Source organism: Thalassophryne amazonica, chromosome 5, assembly GCF_902500255.1.
Source record: "Thalassophryne amazonica chromosome 5, fThaAma1.1, whole genome shotgun sequence".
Lineage (NCBI taxonomy): Eukaryota > Metazoa > Chordata > Actinopteri > Batrachoidiformes > Batrachoididae > Thalassophryne > Thalassophryne amazonica.
In genome coordinates this window covers 31,340,685-31,364,563 of record NC_047107.1, presented here as the reverse complement: position 1 = coordinate 31,364,563, position 23,879 = coordinate 31,340,685, and the positions used below count along the sequence as shown (strand labels likewise).

The following is a 23,879-nucleotide window of genomic DNA, read 5'->3' as shown; positions in this document are numbered from 1 at the left end:
TTATAAAATGATTGTTGGTACATCTTGAATAATCTCTCTTTTTTCCCCCAGTACAGGATATTTTTTGTTTATTTGTTTTGCCCACTGCATAACTACTTGGTACTTTTCAGAGTATTTGTACTGATCCATAATGAATTTATTTCCAATACATGCTTTAACAGCTCAGCCATATTTGCAGCTGTGTGGCTGTCATTCACTGATTCTCAATTCTAAAACCCTGGGGGGAGGGGACTAAAACTACCTGTGAAAGTATGGCTTTAGACTGATCCTTGTTTGGATTATTACCACTCCAGCAAAAAGAAAAAGGTCAGCGACATCTGCAGCATCTTTCTGCTTTTATATGCACCTCATTGCGATGTGTGGGTGCACTGGCTGTCCTGCAGTAGTGCACTTTGTGTTTGTGTCAGAATAGTTTAAACAGGAATGTGCGTTTGTTGCAAATGTGATTTGTTGTCACTTTAATCTGTAGAAACCTTGGCACGCAGCATCTGTTCTCATCTTGTGCATGCAGATTTTTCTTCAGTGGAGCGACCTGCATGTAGGTGTGCTGCACCTCAATGTGTGCAGTGCATATTAAAACGAAATTAGTGGTGGAGACAAATAATCTATTTGGATTATTTCTTAGCTCTTTATGAAACAGCAGAAAGAGTCTGCTTTTATTGGAGCCTGTGACATGCTGACAGAGGGTGAAGATAAAAGCATCTATTTTCTTTTGTGGCGCATACAAGCTCTCTGTCATGAAACTGTTTCGTTTGTTGTTTAGATTTTGAAGTGAAAAACTGTAATCAGGTGGAGCCAGAACATGTCACTCGATGCTTCTTGTCCTTTGGCGTGTCACACATAGTCAAAGCATAGGTGTTTTTTTGGTTTCTTTACGCACACAGAGCAGAAGCTACAGCTTTACCATGCATCGTCTTTACCAGTTTTTATCAAGAGAGAGGCTGTAACGAAGCCATATGGCAAATGTACATAAAAAGTATATTACCAGTTCAAAAAAAACGGATTTGAGCCCCCACCCACTACAGTTTACATTTAGATAGTCAATTAGTGACATTTGTGAATCGATTCAGAATCAAATGTCTTGTAAATATGGTTAGAGGTGTTATTAGCTTCCAAAAACAGTGTTTTCAGTTTTAGAAGTGTATATTTCTCGGGAGCTTTTACATAATATATGAGAAATATGTATATAAACACACAAAACAAAGCGGTTTTGAAGATGAATATTGCCGTTGGATTAAAAGAAGCTCTCAGCTCAGCTGGCAAGCTCAGCTCGGCTCACGTAACTGTTGATTTGCACTATGGGGATATCAATTTGACAGGGTGACTCATCTCGACAGAACACCGGACAGCCGGGCGAAAAGCCTTTGAAATATTTGATGCCCATATTTGATTGGCCTCTCAAATTTAGCTTTTGTTGACTCACTGATGAAGGCAAAACTCTAGCGTTCCAAAATAGTAAATGTAAACAAACAACAGCGAGTTTGCAAATAAATAACCAATAGAACAGGCATTTTGTGTCAGCTCAGGCTGCAGGCCTGCAGCTTGGAGAATGTATTACCCAACTCGTGGGGTATGGTGGTGCAGCAGGAATGCTCCACAGATTGGCTCAGTAGATAATGTCAATCACCTACTGTGTGAAAACCCCTCCCCATTGTTTTCTTTTACACCCCAACAGAAAACAAGTGGGCCACACAGCGTGCTGTTTGGCTGAGGCGTTAATTACCGTCTCCTGTCCATATGAACAACAACTTCAGACAATAGGCTTGTTGCGCTCCCGACACGGCGGTCCCTCCCTGGTTTGCGCTGCTGATATCGGCTGCCCATGCGGAGGCATTTACACCTCAACCTGATCTATGCATGAAACACAATTAAAGCATTCAGGGCAAAGACAATGCCATAAGTGGCTCCCGCCTTGTCTCTGAGGTTGTATGAAGACTCATTGTTTGGCAACATTAGAGGCAATTACATTAACAATTCTTAAGCAAACTTCAGCAGTCCTTGTGCTAATTGCCGGGTAATTGACGTGGAAACGACAAGCTGCTCAGCTGGTCAGACCTGCAATGTACTCCTGGGTCACTACAAAATCTGTCAATGAAGACTGTGTCCTATTATCCACTAGATAATGAAGTAGACTGATTAGTGAGGAAGGAAGTTATTCATTAAATCTGCCCTGTGGAGGCTTGAAACTGTACAACATGAAAATTGCAAGACAAACATTTTAGTCCCAATGCAAATCTGTGAAAAACAAAAACAGCACGTCCAAGCTTTATCAAATAATGTGTGGTTTAAGCAAAGCAAGTGAATCTTGAAGTGTTAAATTAACACTGCAGTGAGTGTATGTTGTCCACTTTTAAATAGTACAAAATAAGGGTGTAAGGATCATGGTTTTTAGTAACAGATCAGATTATTTTTCAGATCAGCAAAGGAAAAAAAAAGAGATAAATATCACTTTGCTTTCCATTTTGAAAAAAGAGCTTAAAGAACAATGAAACAAGGAATGTTTACCCTTGGCCCTGAAGGAAAACTAGATGTCCACTTTTTAAACAATTGTTTGAAATAGAATACTGATAGTTGCGTTAGAGTGTTAGTTGTATCTGTAAAAAAAAAAAAAAAAAATGTCATGAAAAGACAAAAATAACACACCATATTTTCTGGAGTGTAATTAGCTCCACTTAAAACATGCCTCTCGAAGAGGAATGATAAATCAACTGCATTTATATTACGCTTTTCCATCTGCATCAGACCCTCACAGTGCTTTACAATGATGCCTCACATTCACCCCGATGTCAGGGTGCTGACATATAAGGCGCTCACTACACACCGGGAGCAATTAGGGGATTAAGGACCTTGCCCAAGGGCCCTTAGTGATTTTCCGGTCAGGGTGTTATGTGTCGACGCGGATTGAGGAGCGAACCTGCGTCAGACAGGACCCAGCGCTAAAAATAACCAGAAAGCGGTTCCAAACAAAAACTGTTTATTATACACCTGTGTTTAAAAGTGTAAAAACATAAAAAAACAACGTCCCTCTGGTGGAGTGATTCGTGGCTCGCTCTCCAGCGCCCGCAAGGATTAAAGCCGGCGCTCCTGGACTTCCTACCACCGCCAAACACCCCCCAGGTGGACACGACAAACTGATTCTCTGTGAAGCAAAGAGACGGTGAGGTAAGTCAACAGATACAACTATATCTTCTAATAAACACACGCTGCCAGCAACACACTCAGGTCAGTGTCCCTTTTTTTTTACTTTATGCAAATGAGCAGCTTCTCACAACAAGTGGAGGATCACTTATCCTTCACGCCACAGCAGTGAGAAGCAAACTGCGCAATTCTCTTTACAATTCCAGTATACTGTGTAACAAAACACCAAGTTACTATCAACAAGTACCTAAACACTTAATTACCTTTCGTGTGTGCTGACAGCGTGTGTCCTCACCCCTCCCTGCTTCACGGGCTCGATGTGTCAAACCCAGGCGCGGTCCTCAGCGTCTCACAAACGAACGTCACAAGGTCGAGTTCCCGGCGGTTCTGCTTGAATCACACATGACTTAAATGCAGAACGCCATCCAATTATCTGCTTCAGCTGCAAGTCGTCCAGGTTGCACGTGAGCACCAAGCACAGGTGCTTTCCATGATGTTGATGAGGGTGAAGACTCTTCAGCCAGCACCTTCTTCACAGACAAATCAGCCCTCATGCCACCTGGAGAGCAAAGAAAAGAAAAGAACACCAAAACATCCAGCCACGCCCCCCCCAACACACAACACAGGGTGGGATTTGAACCGAGGCTCCTTTGGTCGCAAGGCCAATGCTTAACCACTGGACCATCACCTCCCCATATATAAGTCTAGTATCGAGTCAGATATAAATCGTGCCTTTTTGTCTGTATTACCAGCTCTATAATTTGGGATTCTTGTGCATTTTTGTAATAAAACCTTTATTGTTGACATTTATTCTTTTATTATTAGAGTTTATTTTGTTTCGTACCTTTGATTCCTGGGAAAGTCCTATATAAATATTGACATTAATAATAAAAGTGTAAGTCTTTGTTATGTAAACTGCACAGGATTCTAATTTGCAGGACCTCCTGAACTAGCAAAACCCTTATTCTCCACAACATATGGTATACAAGTGGCACCCATCTATAAGTCTTCTTTATTTTTGAAACATTGTGCTACAAGCTGCATGCAACATGACATAAAATGAATTTAATGGGCACATTATTTATTCAGAATGCAAACACCGTGTTAGCGAGCAGACACCAATAAACGCACTGTTACTATACAAGACACAAAATGTAGTAATCTTCTTGTGGTCACTGACCAGCTAATCATAGGTGAGGTAGACGTACAAAGTAATAAAACACTTGCATTGAAAACTCGATGCATTATTTATAATATAAAAAACAGCAAAAGACAATACTTACCTAAGTTGACACCATGGCACTAATCCATCACAAGTTACTTACCCAGCCAAAGTCTGATACCTTCTTCCAGCTGGGTAGACAAGATGGGGCCAAAATTTCAACTCATCATGTCATTACACTCTGAATAAAGGGACTCTACTGTACATATTTTAAAATATGTTTACAAGACCGGCAGTTTTGAAACATAGCATTTATTCTGCTAAGTGCTCTTACACTTTCAGCTGTTTCTTTTCACGTGCTACCAAACCTTTTAGGTTTTTTTTGGGGAGGGTCAACCAATTACGCGCAGCACTATACTTGCTTTTTAACCATGTGTTTTAAGACCCTATTCACACTGGGGTTTACAATCCATCTTAAACCACATTCAGTCTGGATTGCTTTCTACCCAGATAGCGATCAGACTTGTTTTTCAAATCTGGCTCATCCTACTAGGCTGCGTTCAGACTGGACTTTGCAGTCCAGCTCAAGCCACATCCTACACCAAACTGGAAAGTTTGGCTTCTGTGCTATGTTACACAGAAAATAAGCTGAAAATGAATGCCTAGCAATAAACTGATAAATTCTATCCCAGAAACTTCAAGCCTAATTCCTTGATATCGTAACAAAATTCCAGTTTGCCTGGTTTTCCGCAGCTTATCACTAGTGGTTATTTTGAGAAATAAATCCATAGAGCTGCAACAGACTGGCATCCTGTCCAGGGTGTTCTCCGCCTCACACCCTATGACTGGGATCGATAGGGATGCGGCCGATCCAATCCAATATCAGTATTGGGTTCTGATACCAATGTAATTCATGGATAGGAAATTTCTGATCCTGATTCTGAATTTTTTGATCCCCATCTGTGTGTGTGCTGAAACGTCTCCATAAGTGCTGCTTGCTGCTCTACTGGTTGGCTGCGGTAGGGGTTGTTAATAGAAGCATGTCTCACTGAGACATGGAGTAATGACACACACTGTTCAGGAGGTCCCTTCCGCAGTTTGCAGCCAGCTAGCAGCCAAACATTGAGTACTGTCACTGACATGTTCACTGAAACACCGCAAAGCAAGATAGCAATGCTTGCAAACCCGTTGTACGGAGAGACAGAAGTGAGCTACAATACAGCGAACTTAATCAAACATTTTGAAAAGCACCACATTATAGAGCATGAGGATTTTTTTAATTGGGAGCAGAAAGACCAAATGAGCCGTGAGGAAAGGTGCAACGATTTATCCAGACAAACTTCAAATATGAGTAAATTAAGTGCTTTGTTAAAAATTTTTTTGGTGGTTTGGTGTTGCATTTTGGAAATGGGGAAATGCGCCCTTCTTTAAAATGGTACATGTACTTGGGCGGATGTGCCATCTGGTGTTCAAAAGATGACACTTCAGCCACTGACCTAACAATAAATAAAAGTACTTAATTCTTTCACCAAAACATAAAATCTAGGCTTGCATCTTAGATGTACCTTCTGGCAAATTGTAGCTGAACTTTCAGGTCTTCTTTTTAAGAAAATGCTCCTCTATGCCATTTCATCATGAAGCTGTATAACTGGGGATACAAACTATCCTCATATAAAATCAACAATAATGATCACAATAATATTAAAGCAAACAGAGCTATGGTATCGGAATAGTGTCATATCAGTAGATATCCAAATTCAGGTATTGGGATCGGATTGGAAGTGAAAAAATGTGGATTGTGCATCCCTAGTTGAAGGTGAGTGAGTGAGTGAAATCCATAGAGTATATACATAAATACTAAGGGTGTAACGATACACAAAAATCACGGATTGGTTCGTACCTCGGTTTTGAGGTCACAGTTCGGTACAGTATGGGAACAAAATGCAAAACCTAAATTTGCTTGTTGTTTAAACCAACAACTTATTGTAACATTATACAAATACAAAATAATAATACAAAATAATTGCAAAGTGGTGCCTGGTAATAAGTTAAATAAAATGTTCTCAAATAAACAACAAATGTATGAAATATTATAAAAAAAATAAATTCCCAGTAAACAGCTTTTAACAAAACCTTTCCACAAGTAAAGCGCAGCATAACAGTCTCACCATGAAGCCCTGTTCAATTTTATTCAACCTTCATAAATTTTTTGCCAGAAATGAACTTGTCCAAAACTGTCGCACTCTATAAGGAATGGATGTTTTTAAGAGAATTAATGTTAGAGAATCCCTTTACTTTTGAACAATTTATTTTATTTTCTATCTCTTTGTATTTGTTCATTTAATGTTTGTTAATATAGCTTTTTAAATAAACTTTTGAAAACAAAAACATTGTGGGAGAGGCAAAAAGTGAGTAAAACCACCTTAAAAATATTTAGAACCACAAATAAACTTGATTCTTGGTTTGTCTATTTATTTTGCCATTAAAATTGGCCATCACTTATTAAAATAAAATAACTTCTCAGGGCCAGGGCTTCTCAAAATCTGGGGACTATTTAAGCACAGTAAACGAGGTGAGTAGGCTGAGCGAGTCCAAGTGAGGTTTGCCATTCAATAGTGTTTGAAAGCGGAGGATTGTAGATATCCTTCTGCTGAGTGCTTTACAGGCTGCTGCAGGCAGCAGAGGATGGGGAGACCCGCTGCCGCTCGGTGACAACAGACTTTCACTTTCAGTCACCAAACATCAGAAAAGTCTCCAGTAATGCCAGGAAAAGTAGCTAGATTTTTTTGCTAGTCGCTTTTGAGAAAATAAGTCGTCAAGAGGGTTTGGAAAGTCACCAGATTTAGCGAGAAAGTCACCAAGTTGGCAACACTGAATGTAAACACACGCAACGCGAACTCACCCGTGTGCAGCCCTGTATCGAACAGAACGTCCCATACGGAAACGGTTCAATACAAATACATGTATCGTTACACCCTTAATAAATACCAGTCACAAGATTGTTTAATGTCAACACACTGAGCCTGCTACCTGTGATTCATGCAGAATCCATGATCATTTGCAAGAAAAAAGAGAAATGGACATGCAGATTTCAGGGGCACATCCAGGGGGTACATGCCTCCCACCTTGTTATCACATTCAACATTGTACAATAGAAGTTAAAATGAATAAAAAACAGGTTATAAAGTGTCTGTGGTTGTATTTTATGGTAAAATATGCACCAAATGGTACCTAAATGTTCATACACAAACGTATGCTCCCGCCGCCCCCCACAAAATATTGGATCAGAGCGACTTTCGGTGTGCAGGTACAGAATGCGGATTTTTGAGGTTATGCCAAATCATTCAGATGCAGATTTTTTTTTTTTTTATTTTACCTCACTCTTATTTTGGAAAGGAAATAATTTTTAACCTCACAAAAGTTAAATTTTTAAGCTTACATCATCAACCTGCAGTCTGTCGCTGCAGATGACATCAGTTCCACTGTGACGGTTTTCTGACGGCAACATCGGAACAAGCGCGGGTGTGTGTGCATACGTATGTGCATTTCTGTATGGCGGCGCCGCAGAAAAGTAAACTTTTTGAGCACTTAACTCGAGAAGACACAGAGTGCACAGAGGCAGGGGTGGGCAATCATGTGCCATAAAGGGCCGAGACACTGCAGGTTTTCCGTGCAACCAGTCACCTCAGCAGGTGATTTCATTAATGATCAGGTGTCTCAGCAGGTGATTTCATTGACAACCAGGTGTTTATGTTCAGAGGAGAAGCTCATCTGCAACCCACCTGCTGAGGTGAATGGTTGCATGGAAAACCTGTAGTGTCTCGGCCCTCGATGCCCACCCCTGTAGTTTGATGTCATGGTCCTGGGCTAGCCAGATTCAAGCCGCATTTGCATTCAGACTGCAGTGAATCCAGCTCAAATATATGGCTTAAGCAGGATATGGCTGATGGTAAACCTCAGTCTGAACAGGGTTGAAGTAGACAACTGGCTGCATCATGAATGTAAATACCCAAGAGCACAATAAGGTACTCAGTGCATGTAGCATTTCCGGATTTACAAGGTGAAAACAATCAAATGAAACATTTTCTGCTGTCTTGCCAGCTGTTCTGACACGCGTATTTTGTCGTTGTGCAACAGCGATGACACATCAAATATACAAATTGATAACTGCAGTTTTTCCACCATTGATTGTTGCTGATGATCGTCCCGCTACTGCCCCTACTGTTCATGTGTATATTGGATCATGCGTATGTGTTGCATTAATTTCTGAGGATGTGCACAATCAACATGCTAAACAGACTCAGAACAAGCAAGGCGGTTATCATGTACATATCATGTGTGAATGCATAGTTCAAAGCAAATATACTCCCGCCCATCCCACCCTATGCCAACCTATCCCGAACCGCTGAGAGCTGTGTGTAATGTGCTCGGCCAATCATGGTTCAATGTGGCATATCCATAAAAAATATCAAATCAGGTTTTATCTTGTGTCCAGATCAAACCTTTATCCTGCTTTCACAACACGGTGGAGTTTGAAAGAGTGCTTCTGACAGCCAACATTCTCTGCTTTGAAATAAAACTCAGCTTTAATCACTGATGTGAGTCTGCTCACACTGAAGTGAAGATCAAATGTTTATAATGAGTCTTCTCAAAATAAAACATTTTGCTACCTACTAGTTGACTGTTTATGTGTACACTGCCATTAACTGCACTGCATAGACTGCTGTATGCATCTGGGGTGTAAAAAAAATGAATGAATAAATAAAATCTATCTGACTTGACAGCAGAGTTGTTTAATTTAACTGGCAGGACAATCATAGCAAAGAATGTTGAGCAGAGGTCTCAAACCGGTTCCAGAAAGGGCCGAGAGTGTGCAGGTTTTCTGTGCAACCACGCACTCCAGCAGGTGATTTCACTGATTAACATCACTTTGAGCAGGTGAAATCAGTTAATCAGTGAGATCACCTGCTGGAGTGGGTGGTTGCACAGAAAGCCTGCACCCTCTCGGCCCTTTCTGGAACCGGTTTGAGACCTCTGATGTAGAGTGAATCCAGAAAGTATTCACAGCACTTCTTTTTCCAGTTTGTTACAGCCTTATTCCAAAATGGATGAAATTTGTTTTTGTTTTTTGTTTTGTCATCAAGATTCTACACACAACACCCCATAAAGACAATGTGACAGTTTTTATTTATTATTTTTATATATTTGTTAAAAATAAAAACTAAGAAATCACATATACGTAAGCATTCACAGCCTTTGCCATGAAGCTTAAAATTTAGCTCAGGTGCATCCTGTTTCCACTGATCATCCTTGAGATGTTTCTACAGCTTAATTGGAATCCACCTTGGGTAAATTCAGTTGACTGGACATCATTTGGAAAGCCAAACACCTGTTTACATATAAGGTCCCACAGATGACAGTGCATGTCAGAGCACAAACAAGCATGAAGTCAAAGGAATTGTCTGTAGACCTCTGAGTCAGGATTGTCTTGAGGGACAAATATGGGGAAGAATATAAAAACATTTCTACTGGCCACCATCATCTGTAAATGGAAGATGTTCTGATCCACCAGGACCCTACAGTGAAGCACGGTGGTGGCAGCATTATGTTGTGGGAATGTTTCTAAGCAGCATGAACTGGGAGACTAGTCAGGATTGAAGGAATGATGAATGCAGCAATTTACAGAGATATCCTGGATGAAAACTTGCTCCAGAGCACTTTTCACCTCAGACTGGGGTGACGGTTCATCTTTTAGCAGGACAATGGCCTGAATCCGATTGAACATCTCTGGACAGATGTGAAAATGTCTGTGCACCGACACTCCCCATCCAACCTGATGGAGCTTGAGAGGTGCTGCAAAGAAGAATGGGCAAAACTGCCCAAAGACAGATGGATCAAGCTTGTGGCGTCATATTCAAGAAGACGCTGTTTGAGGTTCGATCAACAGATAAATTCTGTTGTCAAAGCTAGTTTTTTCCAACTTCGCCTCTTGGCTAAAATAAAGCACTTTCTCAGTAGACGTGATCTTGAGACGGCCATTCATGCTTTCATCAGCTCCAGACTTGATTATTGTAATGCACTTTATGCGGGCATTAATCAGTCGTCTCTTGTGCGTCTCCAGTTGGTGCAGAATGCTGCTGCTCGTCTTTTGACAAACACTTCTAGACGTGAGCATATTGCGCCCATCCTATACTCACTCCACTGGCTTCCAGTTTGTTTTAGAATTGATTTTAAAATTTTAATGTTTGTTTTTAAAGCTATTTATGGCCTTGCACCTCCCTACTTGTCTGAAATTTTAACTTTGCGCACCTACAGTAGGACGTTAAGGGCGTCTGGCCAGCTTTACTTAGATGTTCCAAGGTCAAGATATAAACGCTGGGGTGATCATGCTTTCGTGGTAGCTGGCCCCAGACTGTGGAATGAGCTACCTCTTGAGTTACGTACTATTCCTGACCTAGCACTTTTTAAATCTAAGTTAAAGACTTATTTATTTAAACTGGCTTTTAACACTTAGTGGGGAGGTGACATGTTCTGTTATTTTTATGTTCTTTTTTATGTGTTGTTTTAAAATTTTATTTTATATGTGTTTTATTTTGTAAATTTGTGTTTTTAATGTTAAGCACTTTGGACACCAGTCGGTGCTGTAAAGCGCTTTATAAATAAATGTTTATTGATTGATTGAAGACTTGAGGCTGTAATTGCTGCCAAAGGTGCATCAACAAAGTACTGAGCAAAGGCTGTGAATACTTATGTACACTGAACAAAACTATAAATGCAACACTTTTGTATTTGCTCCCATTTTTCATGAGGTGAATTCAAAGATCCAAAACATTTTCTATATACATGAAAGACCTATTTCTCTCAAATATTGTTCATGAATCTGTCTAAATCTGTGTTAGTGAGCACTTCTTCTTTGCCAAGATAATCCATCCCACCTCATAGGTGTGGCATATCATTGAGCATGTTTGGAATTCTCTCAATCGGACCATATGACATTGTGTTCCACTTCTGGCCAATATCCAGCAACTTCTCACAGCCATTATGGAGGAGTGGACCAACATTCCACAGGCCACAATCATCAACCTGATCAACTCTATGCGAAGGAGATGTGTTGCACTGTGTGAGGTAAATGGTGGTCACACCAGATACTGACTGTTTTTTTGACTTTCCCAGACCCCCCCCCCCCCCCCCCCCCAAATAAAGCAAAATTGGTCATTTAAGAGTGGCCTTTTATTGTTGGTCAGCCTAAGGCACACCTGTGCAATAATCATGCTGTCTAATCAGCATCTTGTGCTCACTAACACAGATTTAGACAGATTTGTGAACAATATGACATGACTGGAAGCCACACTCTCACAATACAATGTTACCCGATGCCAGTTTATGATTCCTGCTGTGTTCCATTGTTCCCGCAGTATAAATCAGGCAGGATTGTTTTTATACCGTGTACACAATGCAGTGAAACTACATGCTCAGAAAGAGCACAAAAAAAAATGCAGCTCATTGCAGCAGCTGCTGCAGCTCCTCGCTCTTCTCTCACAAATGTGTTTAAATAAAGTTCATAAAAGTCCTGCTCAGAGACTGATTGCCAGAGACAGGACATGTCCACATCAAGTATAACTCCAGACATCTCCACATTTACTCACAGATGGTTCGTTCGCTGCAGCCAAACTGTGCACTCTGATTCCTCTGTGCAGAGAACCTGCAGTTCTCACTCTCCTCTCTGCCCCCCTGCTGCGCGCAAGTCTCACAATCATACAGTAAGACAGGCACCACCAGGGCTCCAAAACACTTAGACCTTTGTTCTCCTGCAAAGATATCAACATCTATCGAAGTCATTAAAAGCTTGAATCTTTGTCTTGATCCAGGACAAAACTGAGGCACTCATTCCTCACTCAGCTTCTCAAGTGCTGCAGTCAGGATATCCATTGATTCTGCAAAGATCACAGAATCATCTGTGGAGTCAAGGTCAGTCAACCTGTCTTTAGCAACAAAATCACCAAAGTCACTGGTTTCTACAGCCCTATTCAACACCCCGTACATGTGAGCATTGAGCAGTGTAGGACCAGAACATATCCCTGAGGAATGCAAGTCTTCACTGGAAAAAACTAAGATTGGTTGCCTCCGCTCCGCATAGCACTTACAGTATCTGTGTATAGGCTGGCTATGATGTCCAGTGACTTCTTGGGAATCCCACGTATTCTCAGGATGTCCCAGAGAGCAGTCCTCTCATTTGAATTGAAAACCTTATCAGAGTCAACATAGGGTTCGAAGAAGCTCTGCAGATATGCATGCTTGCATTCTGTGAGTACTTGAAGAGCAAGAATGTGGTCAGTAGTTGACTTGTTGGGCATGAGGCCATACTGTTCTGGTTGCTGAGCACCAAGTAGCTGGATAAGAATTTTCTTAAGAATCGTTGCAAGTACCTTCCCTGGCACAGAGAGCAGTATAATGCTGTTGTATTTATTACAATCCATGCAGTCACCCTTTCATTTCTAAATTTGGACTATAAATCCATTCTTCCAGTCTGTAGGGATGATACCTATCTCCCAGATTGAATCAATATCCCAATATTAATGTTCAGTCAATATTTGTTTTCAATTTTTTCCAACTACAATGCTGCTCTAAATAGAATTGATAAGAATTGCATTAAAAACAGTCATGTTATTTTGGAAAATAAAAACAATGAGCAGCTTGGATTGAAGGCAGAATTTTTTGGTTTGTTTACTTTTTTGCCTTAATGCATTGCAGAGCTATTCAGTTTAAAGCGCTTGCATTGGGTTGATGTATTTGTATGTATTAATGATGTATGTATGTATATGTATTTCCTAAATGACTGATCAAGATCAGGAGGAACTTTTTTAAAAAGTTGATCGGGGCATCCTTTGATAACAGTCAGGGTATAATTGTAATTTTAATTATAATTTGTGTAATTAGAAATTCTACAGATTGGTATAATTGATGTGACAACCAAAACACACTAAGAACTCAAACAATAACATATGGTCACAATCAATGGACCTCTGAATGTATGATGTCTGTGTTTGGAATAAAGAAACTGAAAGTGAAGACAGGGACAGTGTTGGGTGAGTAGAGATTAACGTTTATCAAAACTTTACTGAACTGAAGTCCCCGTGAGGCATTCCACAAGTATATAGACACATTCCTCCCCTGACCTTTCAAAATAAAAGCCCCATGACATGCACTGCTGCTGCGATAATAATAATATTATTAATAAAAATTATAATCACATTGTTAGTATTATTGTTATTATTATTAATGATGTTGATGATAATAGTATTTACTTGTGGTTGAGCCATACCTATGCACAAAGTGCTTTTCAAAGTAATGCACAATAAAAGACAAAGGTTTGACAAATTAACCCTATAGTTCTATAGTTTTTTTTTTTTTTTTTTTTTTTTTTTTTTTTTTTACATTTCAGTCATTTTAGGACACTCTTCGAACAGGCAGTGTTTTTAAATTATATGTCATGATAAATATCGATTGATACGGGAAAATTTCCAATAACGTGTTTTGCCATATGGGCCAACCCTAACACCTGATTTTGTGGCGGGGCTGCGCGCCATGTAAATAGCAACGTGGAGTTGGTGAAATTCATTTGTACACAGATCATCAGCACATGTATGCAAAATGTGTTTGTGCATCATTTGTGTAGAAATGTCAGTTTATATGTTAAAAAATAAAGCTTTCTGCTCTATCTAATTGCACTTCCTGTCTGAGTGGCAGTCATCACTGTGTGTCATTTTACCAAGAAGTAGGCAGATAGTTACTTGCAAAGTTTGGAGTTTTTTTTTTCTCTCGCTCTCTCTCTCTTTTTCTGTCCCCCTGGCAGAGTGTCTGAGTTAGTTTGACAGCAAATGTCCAGACATCTGTCTCTTCTCCTTGCTCTGATGTTGGTCTGCAGTATGGCACCACACTCTTCAGAGATGACAAAGATGGCTGGCTGTGTTTTCCTCCGCTCTCTGAGACCAGTGTAACAATTAGAACCCAGCTCTGGCAGGCCACATGCCCCAGAGCATATGTTGTATTCTCTCTGTTCAAAAAGCCAAAGGCTTCCAGTGTAGCTGTTTTGGAAATTTTTGGTGCCATCACTGCCACCTTTGTCACATCTGGGTCTTTGAAAAGTAGCACATTCTACTGATGTTTTTTTTCTGAGTGTTGGAGGCAGGAGGAACGGCTGGAAGATAATTAGACAGCTATGAAAACAGAGCAGCTAAACTTCACAATTTTTTTTTTTTGTACTTTTGTCTAAGTATACTTACTGGTGCTTTAGCTCCTGTACTGAAATGGGCATATTCCTCAGCTATACATCTGTTCAAGTGGTATGTGTTTCTCTTATAATAAAGGCATCTGTAAAGAATTATTACATGTCCTGAAATGTAAAGCCTTGGCTACAGTAGGAATTTGCCACATTCATTTAATTCAATTGGTTTGGAATTTTGGGATGTGAGTAAAGGTACCTTGACACTTGCACAAATTTGATCTGCACACTGGTACGCAGTCTATAGTGCCACAGAGTAAACTCATTGTAAACAGTTGTAAACTTGTTGTAAACCGTTGTAAACTGTGCAAGTGCACAAGGAAATTGTGAATTGTTCAAAATCTCTGGCACGCATTAATTTTGTGAACTACACGTAAACACTGCACAAACAGTTCAAAAACAGTGTGTCACTGTGAGTCATTGCGTCAGTGCAGCGCACAACAGCAGAGCTCATTTGAACGATGATGACGAAATGTTAAATCTGTCATAAACATAATTTTACAGATACTCATAAGATGGAATGAAAATGCAACTGTTTTAGCAAGCCATTACAATATAATTGTTACAAATAATTACCTTTGAGATGATTCCAAATGCTTTCTCTACGTCATGAAGCGCACAAGAACAGCTGCAATTCTGGAAAATTCCTCTGTGATTCCAGAGCAATTAGAGGTGGTTTCATCAGCCAAATTCTGAGAGCAAACAATTAATCCTTTATTAAATAATTATTTTATATAATGCAGCTCCCAGCAGCACAAAGCACAGCATCCAGCGGAACACAGCAGGTTGCATTGGCACGATGAATTGCGCGGCAGTGCGGGGTTGTGTTCAGTTCAAACTTTATTATAGACTCCAATTCCAGATTTAAAAAACAATACATATAATAAATAGCAAAAACAACAAAAAAACTATAAACTCATGATAAGAGATAAAATACCCTCACACAAGTGAGTGTGTGTCCTTTGTACAAAGCTGTTTTTGTTTACATAAAAATCGTAGTCTCTGCAAATGCGCAATAAAAACGATTTTATGGAAATTAATTAAACACACATTTAGTAGATGATATTTGCGCACAAATAAACTCAACATGCTGCATGGCAACTAGTTGCTGTACCAGCCTAGTTTTGCCTTTGTAGGAACAAGGCTAGGATGCATAGCATGTTAGCTTGCCCAGTTGCAACTACTTGTTGTAATTTGGCAATCCATCATTCCAAGTGTTGATGTTGTTTGTTCTGCTGTGTCAAGACAACTTATGATTCTGCATTTTTTTTTTGTTTTTTTTTTTAACAAACAAAAAACTATTGCTTTAATATTATGTAGGGATGTCCAAATCTGATTAAATTCGATCAGAATCGGGCTAATAAAGCATTTTTGGATTGATCGTATCAGATAAATGAAACCCCACTAAACCATTGTCACCGAAGTGCGTGTTCTATCTGATGCACTTTGTAAACACAGTGCTAGCGACTGAACAATGTTCCTGGTTGCTGCTACTTAACTATTTAATTCAACGTTTCAGTGTAGGCTCTCAGTTGTCCAGGTGGTTTCCATAGTAGAGAAGCTTGAATCTTCGACTGGACTGGGTTGCTTGACGCGAGGACGTTTCGCTTCAAATCGCAGAAGCTTCCTCAGCTAAAATTCTTGCTCTGGTAGTCTGACTTCTGTCTTGACTCTTGTAGAGAAGACTCTCTACAAGAGTAGAGAGTCAACATAAAATTCAACATTAATTCAACATAAAACTCTGCTCTAAATACACCACATACCTATTTTATTGACACAGATCAACACTGCGTCAGTCTTGTTTTCATAAGTGCAGAGTGATAACAGGCAGAGCTCCATCAGTCAGTGCTGCCACCGAGCCAGTTTAAAAAAACATAAAAATAGTTTCTCTCATTGTTGTTACCATTTTCCTCCTGTTGGCATAGTCAAAAGCTGAGCTTTAGAGGTGAGTGGTCAAAAATAATATGACAGTGGAAAATGAATCGATATACAATATTGAAATTTATGAAGTTTGACAGTATTTTAAAGTCTCTGTGTCATGGTCATGGTACAGTGTCTTAGTAGTTGGCACTGTTGCCTCACAGCAAGAAGGTTGTGGGATCGCTTCCTAGCTGTTTTTTTTTTTCTGTGTGGAGTTTGCATGTCCTCCCCATGTTTGCGTGGCTTCCCTCCTGGTGCTCTGGCTCCCCCCCATATCCAAAGACATGCAGGTTGGGTGAATTGGGAATGAGCGAATGAGTTCATCTGTCCACATGTGGCCCTCCGATAGACTGGCGTCCTATCCAGAGTGTACACTTTCTCTCACCCTGTGACTTCCAGTATAGGCTCCAGTAGCCCTGTGACCCTTGATTGGAGTAAGCAGGTACAGAAAATGAATGACAGATCAACTGTGACTTATAATGACATCAGAATTAATTGACTTTAGTGTCATGTTTTTCTGAGGGGGGGAATATAGCACTATGTTTGGCTTGTAATTGAAACTCAGTCTATTTAAATTTATCGTTCCAATGTTTTATAGACTTTAAAACAATACATCAAGTCACTGGTTAATGTGTGAATAATGAATTTGAAATGCTGGCTGTCATTTCATTGTACAAACTTTTGTCTGTTACTTCCCCCGTCTTCATTTTTTCAGTGTAACACCAGGACTCCGAAAAAGTTTTTGCTGAGCTTTCTTTGTTGTGTGTGTGTGTGTGTGCGCACACATTTCCTGAAACAGCTCATTGACCAAAAACACCCTCTTACTTCTCATGCGTTAGCGAGCAGTGTGCTGCTGTAGTCTGTGCTGTTTGAGGCCGAACAGCTAATGTGACAGCGTGCGGATGGCATTACCTGGCAGGATGTTTCGGGGAGTCTGTGAACAGTTGCTCCATAGGACACGCCGGCAATTAAAAGAAAAGTAGGCCCTCAGAAAAGCTGCCTGGGGGCATGTTCCTCAGTCCTGGCAGAAGCTGTCAAATAAGGGATGGATTGGGTGGGAGAGCTGGGGTTGGCACAGCCAGGCTAGACCAAACGCTCACAATAGCGCTTGTTTCATTTGTGGAAGGACTCATGATTGACATAGATTAGACAGGGAAAACTGCATTGTTTTGGATTTTCTCTCCGGAGAGCAGCATTCATTAGGTACCATGCACACAGCAGAATAAACTTTCAATGGGGAGCTAGCAGCCTCTAAAAGCAACTGCCTCCTGACAGTTGTATGGACTTGGGCCCATTAGTTGGAGCCTACGATTCAGCCTTGAGCGGTATAGTGAAAATGAAGAGGGCTGATGTCAACTCCAAGAATTCCCCCGCCTTTTCCAAGGGAAAAAGGGTCCCCTTCCCCCTGCCTGTGTTGGACCCCAGCTGTCAGGAAACAATACCCTCTGCCTGCTCCGACAAACTCATTCCTGAAAATGTTTTTTCTTTCCCCTCCTCTCCCCTTTTCTCCCTCCTGCTATAATGTCTTTTCCATTTTTAACCCACAGCCATCCAGGCTTCCTTCCTCCTTAGAAACCTTGAGTGATGAATGGAGTTTTAAAAATCAGAACCCAAATGCACGACTCCTCCAGTTTGCTTGTTTGTCATCATTTATCTGCGCCAACTTGTGAAAAGCAGACAAAGCTTTGTATGTAGCCTTTACGCATTCGTCTGTCGCTTTAAGTGACAAATGCTGCTCTTTTTTGTTTTTTTGGCCTTTTCATTCAACAGATGTTTGCAGTCGGTCGACTGCATTATGCCAGTTTATGATCCGACAGATATTTGAACAAAAATCACAGTTTGCGTTGCATAATTGTATCAGTGTGCACACAGTGGGGTTGTGCAATCACCTCCTGCACACAGACTTTCTGAGTCACTGCTTAAACATCGGTGTAATCAACCATGATACCTTTATGTGTACATGACATGAGGCTGGATGAGCAAAAATGTTTAAAAGAACACTTTAAATATGTTTTTTTTTTTTTTTTGCACTGGGAAGAGAAAATCCACATGTATGACAAGCTGCAGTATCCGGTATGCAAACTGATTTATAAACCAGATGGTTGAGCTGCGATTCATGCTATCTTCATTCCTGAAGGTCAACAAAGAAAGAACGGGGTGGGGATGAGGTCTATTGGAATGAGCCGTAAATCACAATTTTTCTGAGTACACATATTTTTATCCATACCAATGCGGGTATGTTACTGGCAACAAGAAGAGAATCAAAGATGTGTGATAGCTGATAAATGGGTGAAAAGTAGTCATACCGAAGTGCTGGTTTGGGTCAGAAGGCCAAACCGATTGACGAGGACAGACGGGAGTTGGTGTCAAGTCCCTTGTCCAACCTTTGGCTGGTCTGTAGACGGGGCTTCCTTCCAGCTGTCTCTTCCCACCCACTCAGCGATGGGCGCCCACAGCTGGCCTCTTGTTTTTACTTGATAAATGGCAATTTCACAGTCCTCCACCATTTCGTTGTGTCCACATTACTCCGGCTCTCTCTCTCTCTATCTCTCTCTCTCTCTCTCTCGCATGAGCCAGAACTCTGTCTCACTGCAGCAGACGATGAGTCTCGTACAGGTGTCCGCCGGAGCTCTGTGTGGACTTCACACTGCTTTTGGCCCCTCTAGGAAATGATGCATTCGCCACAGTGCAGTAATCGTAAATATTATCAGATGTTTTTGTTTTAAATCGGTAAGACAGTTTATGGTTCAGTCTTGAAAAATGTAGCATTTAGTTAATTTGAAGGTGATGGTGTCCATGTGGATCTGTTCTTCCCATCTTCAGTAGAAGCAAATTTTCACAAAGACAAAAAGTGTTTGGATTTTGGGAAAAGTCCAGTAGATTTTTTTTTTTTTTTTTTTTTTTTTTTAGTGATAGGTCTTCAGAAAACGAACAAGCAAACAAAAATGACTTTTTTATGCTTGGGTATTTTACTAATTAATCTAATTTCGACAATGTTTGGTGAAAAGGTTGTGTCTGGCTTACAGTGGGTGTGGGTTTTGTTTTTTTTCTTTATAAATTGGAATATGGGAGCGTGAGGGATGGTGAGGGAGCAAAGTGACAAAATAGGTACTCTTAGCTGCATGCCTTGTTTTTTTCTCGGTGGATGTAACCACGCCGTTCAAGTTTTACACTGTATGCCCTTCCTGACGCAACTCCACAATTACATAGAAAAATGTGGCAGGGGTGGGGTTTGAACTGGGAACCTTCTGCACTGAAACTAAGCGCACAAACCACTTGGCCACCACCCTTGTGGGGCTTGTAAGCTATTAAATCGAGTAAAATCTTGCAAGGCTTAACACCATCAACCACATCAATTTAACTGCGATCCCGATCGGAGATGGTTTAATGGCCCAGCCCGATGTTTGTGTGCATGTATGTCTGTGTACGTGCACCCTTTTAGTGTAAAAATTATAATATTATTCTTTCCCATTTTCCTGCTTTGATTTAGATTCAACAGATCTCCAACTCAGCTTGAAACAGTTCCAGTGGAAAGACATTTTGATGTGGTCAGGCATCTGAATTCTGTTTTGTTTGTTTCCTTTGTTTTTTTTGGGTTTTTTTCACGAAGCAATACCGTTTTTTTTTTTTTGTTTTTTGCAGCAGTTAGTTTCCTGTCTGCCATACTGTGACTCAGCGACACCCCTGTACGAATATTTATGAACCTGCTTGAAATGATCTTTACTTATATGGATGATCTGGGCAGAAATTTCTTTCCATACATTGCATACTGCAGAAATATGTACTTTAGAAACATTGCTTTGTGTGAAGTTTTTTTTTTTCGGGGGGTGATGGGCTGAACTATTTTGTTTTTTTTTCTGGCTTGTAGTTTAAACAGTATGTGAGTATTGGTGCTTTTTGAACAGTGCACAGTATCTGATGATGCTCCTCACTCTCACCCACAGTACCTGCAAATGAAATGGCCTCTTTTGGACGTCCCAGGATCTGCAGCACTAAAAGACTCTCGTTCTCCCACCCCAGGGCATTTAGTAAGTATAAAATAATACTATGCACAGAATTATTACCAGAACTTCACATATTACAACTGTCAGACGAGACACTGTAACCAGGGGCAACATGCAGCATCTGTCAGCTTTAGACACAATCTTTAAATCTTTCTCATAGCGTTAGCATTTCAAGCTGTGATCACGTCTTGGCGTTTGATTTTGTGTATGTATAACTCTGAGCGGTACAATGTTGTACAGTGATGTTCATCCTTCGTGAACAAAGATGACCGTGACTTCACAGTATCACAGGGTGGTTTGGGTGCTAAGATGGCAAACCAAGCCAATCTTTGCTCTGAATTTTGAGTTGTACAAATACTCACCTGAAATAACAAAAGGAAAGTATCTATGTATGACAGTATATACGTAGCTCTGCATTAACAAATACAGTCTTTCCTGTATGTTAAGTCCACATTTTAAAATATGTAATGCAAACAAATCACTTTTGTGTAAGCAAACTATTTTAAAAAAAATCCAAAGATGTTGAACAGAAACAACAAAAGAAAATGCTTTCAGAAACTGGAATAAAAATTATGATTAAAAATGAAGTGTGTGCTTCTTATTGTTGTTACATGCTTTGACAGGTTTACAGTAACTCATCACTTTCACATCAAGTTTTCTTACTAGTCACTGAATATGTCTTGGACTTTATCTTGGATTTAAAATGGTTTGTATCCTTCAGAAATACAAACAGTGTGGTAAATCTGTCTGGAGTAGGCACTTCTCAAAAACTGAGCGACCGTGCACAGAGGAGACTCCCGAGGGAAGCCATCAAATCATCCATTACAACCCTGAAAGAGTTAGAGGCTTCTGTGGTTGTGATTGGAGAAGTTTTGAAAGAGGTATCACCCGTTACAGCTTCATGGTTAGAGTGGCAACTCGAAGGGCATTCTTAAAAAGAAAACATGAAATTTCAGCAGCTATAGTTTGCCAGAAGGCACATGGGAGACAGAAGCTAGATTTGATCAGTTTTCTTGTATAAAAATCCTCATCTGACCCAAACCAGCATGAAGCTGTGACTGTGGATGCAACTGACAAGTTACACCATGAACAGTTTCTCCAATCACGTCCACATATGTTTTACAATCCTTTCAGAGTTGTCAAGGTGTTTTGGTGGCTTCCCTCACTAGTCTCCTTCTCCGACAACGTCAGTGTCTTACCTCAAAAAACGGCGGCTATCATGTACCAGTGCTTGATGGAACACTCAAGAGCACCTCTACATCACTTCTATTTCTCCAAAAGGAGAGCTTCCTATGCTTTTGGCAATGTTGTCGCAGACAACTGTCATGATGTGTTTGTTACGGTTCTCATATTAGCCACTGGGTGTCATTGTTATGCTGAGCAGCGTTGTTGATTGAATTGTAGAACAAGAACTGCTAGGCTACGAGTTGAGTATGTCGTATGCAGTTTGTATGTGTCCGTAAATGTTAATAAAGCCAGTTAACGTAACAAAGGCTGGATAGTTGATGACAATGACCAACCCGGTAACTGGGCACTGGTGTGATTTACTGTAAAACCATCAAAGGATGCCATTAACCATGTCCAGCATACATTTTATATGCATACATTTTTTATTTCATTTTATGGCTGCATTCTGTTTTGTTGTTTCCGTTTAATACCTTTGGACATTTTAAAATATTTTGAGGTTTGTTTGCATTCATGTCACATTTTAAAATGTGCACTTAAAATACCAGGGCGCCAGTAATTCTGACCAGGACTGTATATGCTGACAGCTGACAAGAGCTGAGTGAAAACATATGGAAGATGCTAAATTATAAGTCCTTCACACAAGGTATGCCTGAACAGCAACATTCACGTTTTGTGTCATGACATGGAGTGAAAATGAAGTGTGTTTGTGACTTTAACACACCCAAGCTGCAGAACGTTTTTTTTTTTTCTCTTATTTAGCTGCGTCCCTCTGCACATAAATTTAGCTGTCTAACGCAACATGTGAGCTTGGTATATTGGGGATATCAGGTTTCAGCAAACAGTACACGTTTTAATCTTCAATAATGTGCTTATAAACAATAATCAGATTAGCGTGTGCGTGTAGACGTACCCACTCCCATCCGCCTGCTTCCAGCTGCCCCCACATCCTCTGCAGCTCCCGCACTGCTGAACAATGTCTGTCTGTCTTTACCATAAAAACACAGTCTGAACTATAAATCTGTCATGTGTGGAGCCCGGTGCAATGGCTGAGCTTTGCCACACAGGTGAGAACTCGTCATGATGGTGTCTCACTCCGGTTAGACAATACAAGGCCTCAGCGCACACCTGTTGGCTTTATGACTTTGCTGAAAGACATGTTTTGAGGATTTAAAACTTTGGTTGTCCCCCCCCCCAAGAGGTTTTACCACTTTTCAGGGAAGTCGTATTAATCCGGAGTGGAGTGGCGTGGAGCAGAGAGGAGGGCGAGTGTCACTACACTTTAGCAAAACAAGCCATGTGACTCAGCCCTTTGACCTTACACATCTCAGCCAGACAGGCTTGTTGAGTTTGTGGTTGATTTGCTGGATCACATAATTGCAGCGATGCACATGACAAAGTCCTCATTGAGCGCAGTCAATGGGGAAACTGTTTTTTTTGTTTTTTTTTCTTCTTCTTTCTTTCTTTCTTTTTTCAGGGGATGAAGTTTGCTCATGGGAATCTCACTCCGAGGCCGATGTTAGGTTTCAGTAGAAGGCAGCGAGAGAATATTTTGTTAGAATAACTGCGAACCTGATGGTGACCCCCGTTGATCCTTGTGTGGGAATGTGTTGTTCCACCAAACTGATATTAGTTAATATGAAACATTGTGAAATATGAGCTTGTACTGTGCGGAAACACATTGAAGGAAATGAGTCCAAACAAGTGGATGAATAACATTTGAAGTACTGTTGAAGATTTTTGGCTTGTGTGCATCGATTGTTTCTAATCTGTCCTTCAGCGGTTTGCTACTACGTGGTTACTTTTCCTGCGCCTCTGCGTTGGTGCTCATCTTTTTCAGTTTGACCTTCATCTCCTTTGACTGTCCCTAAATCATGACCATCAGTACAAAGAAACATTTTGAAGGATTCTATTTTTTTCTTGCCAAAACTGTTTTTAAATTTTATTGAATGAAACATTGTGTGAGTTGTGTTGTTTTTAAAAACGTACTGTCCCTAAGTTTGGAACATTTGATACATGGTATTTGACGATATTTAAATGTTTTGTGTCTACATAGTAGCTTATGACCCCTATAGAGGGGAAATTATTGAAGACATCAAAATTTCTTGCTTGTAGTTTACATTTATTTAATGAAATTACAAATAATATTTCAATTTGAATCATACTTTTTAAATTTTTTTTTTTACAG

General features: G+C 40.3%; 1 protein-coding gene across 1 annotated transcript in view; it reads left to right on the top strand.

Annotated features, from left to right (window-relative positions):
- Positions 1-23,879, top strand: part of tcf7l1b (transcription factor 7 like 1b) — a 120,401-nt gene that overhangs the window by 49,378 nt on the left and 47,144 nt on the right. Inside the window, 1 exon segment of the mRNA XM_034169896.1 lies at positions 20,447-20,530. Coding sequence (XP_034025787.1) covers positions 20,447-20,530 — 84 coding nt within the window.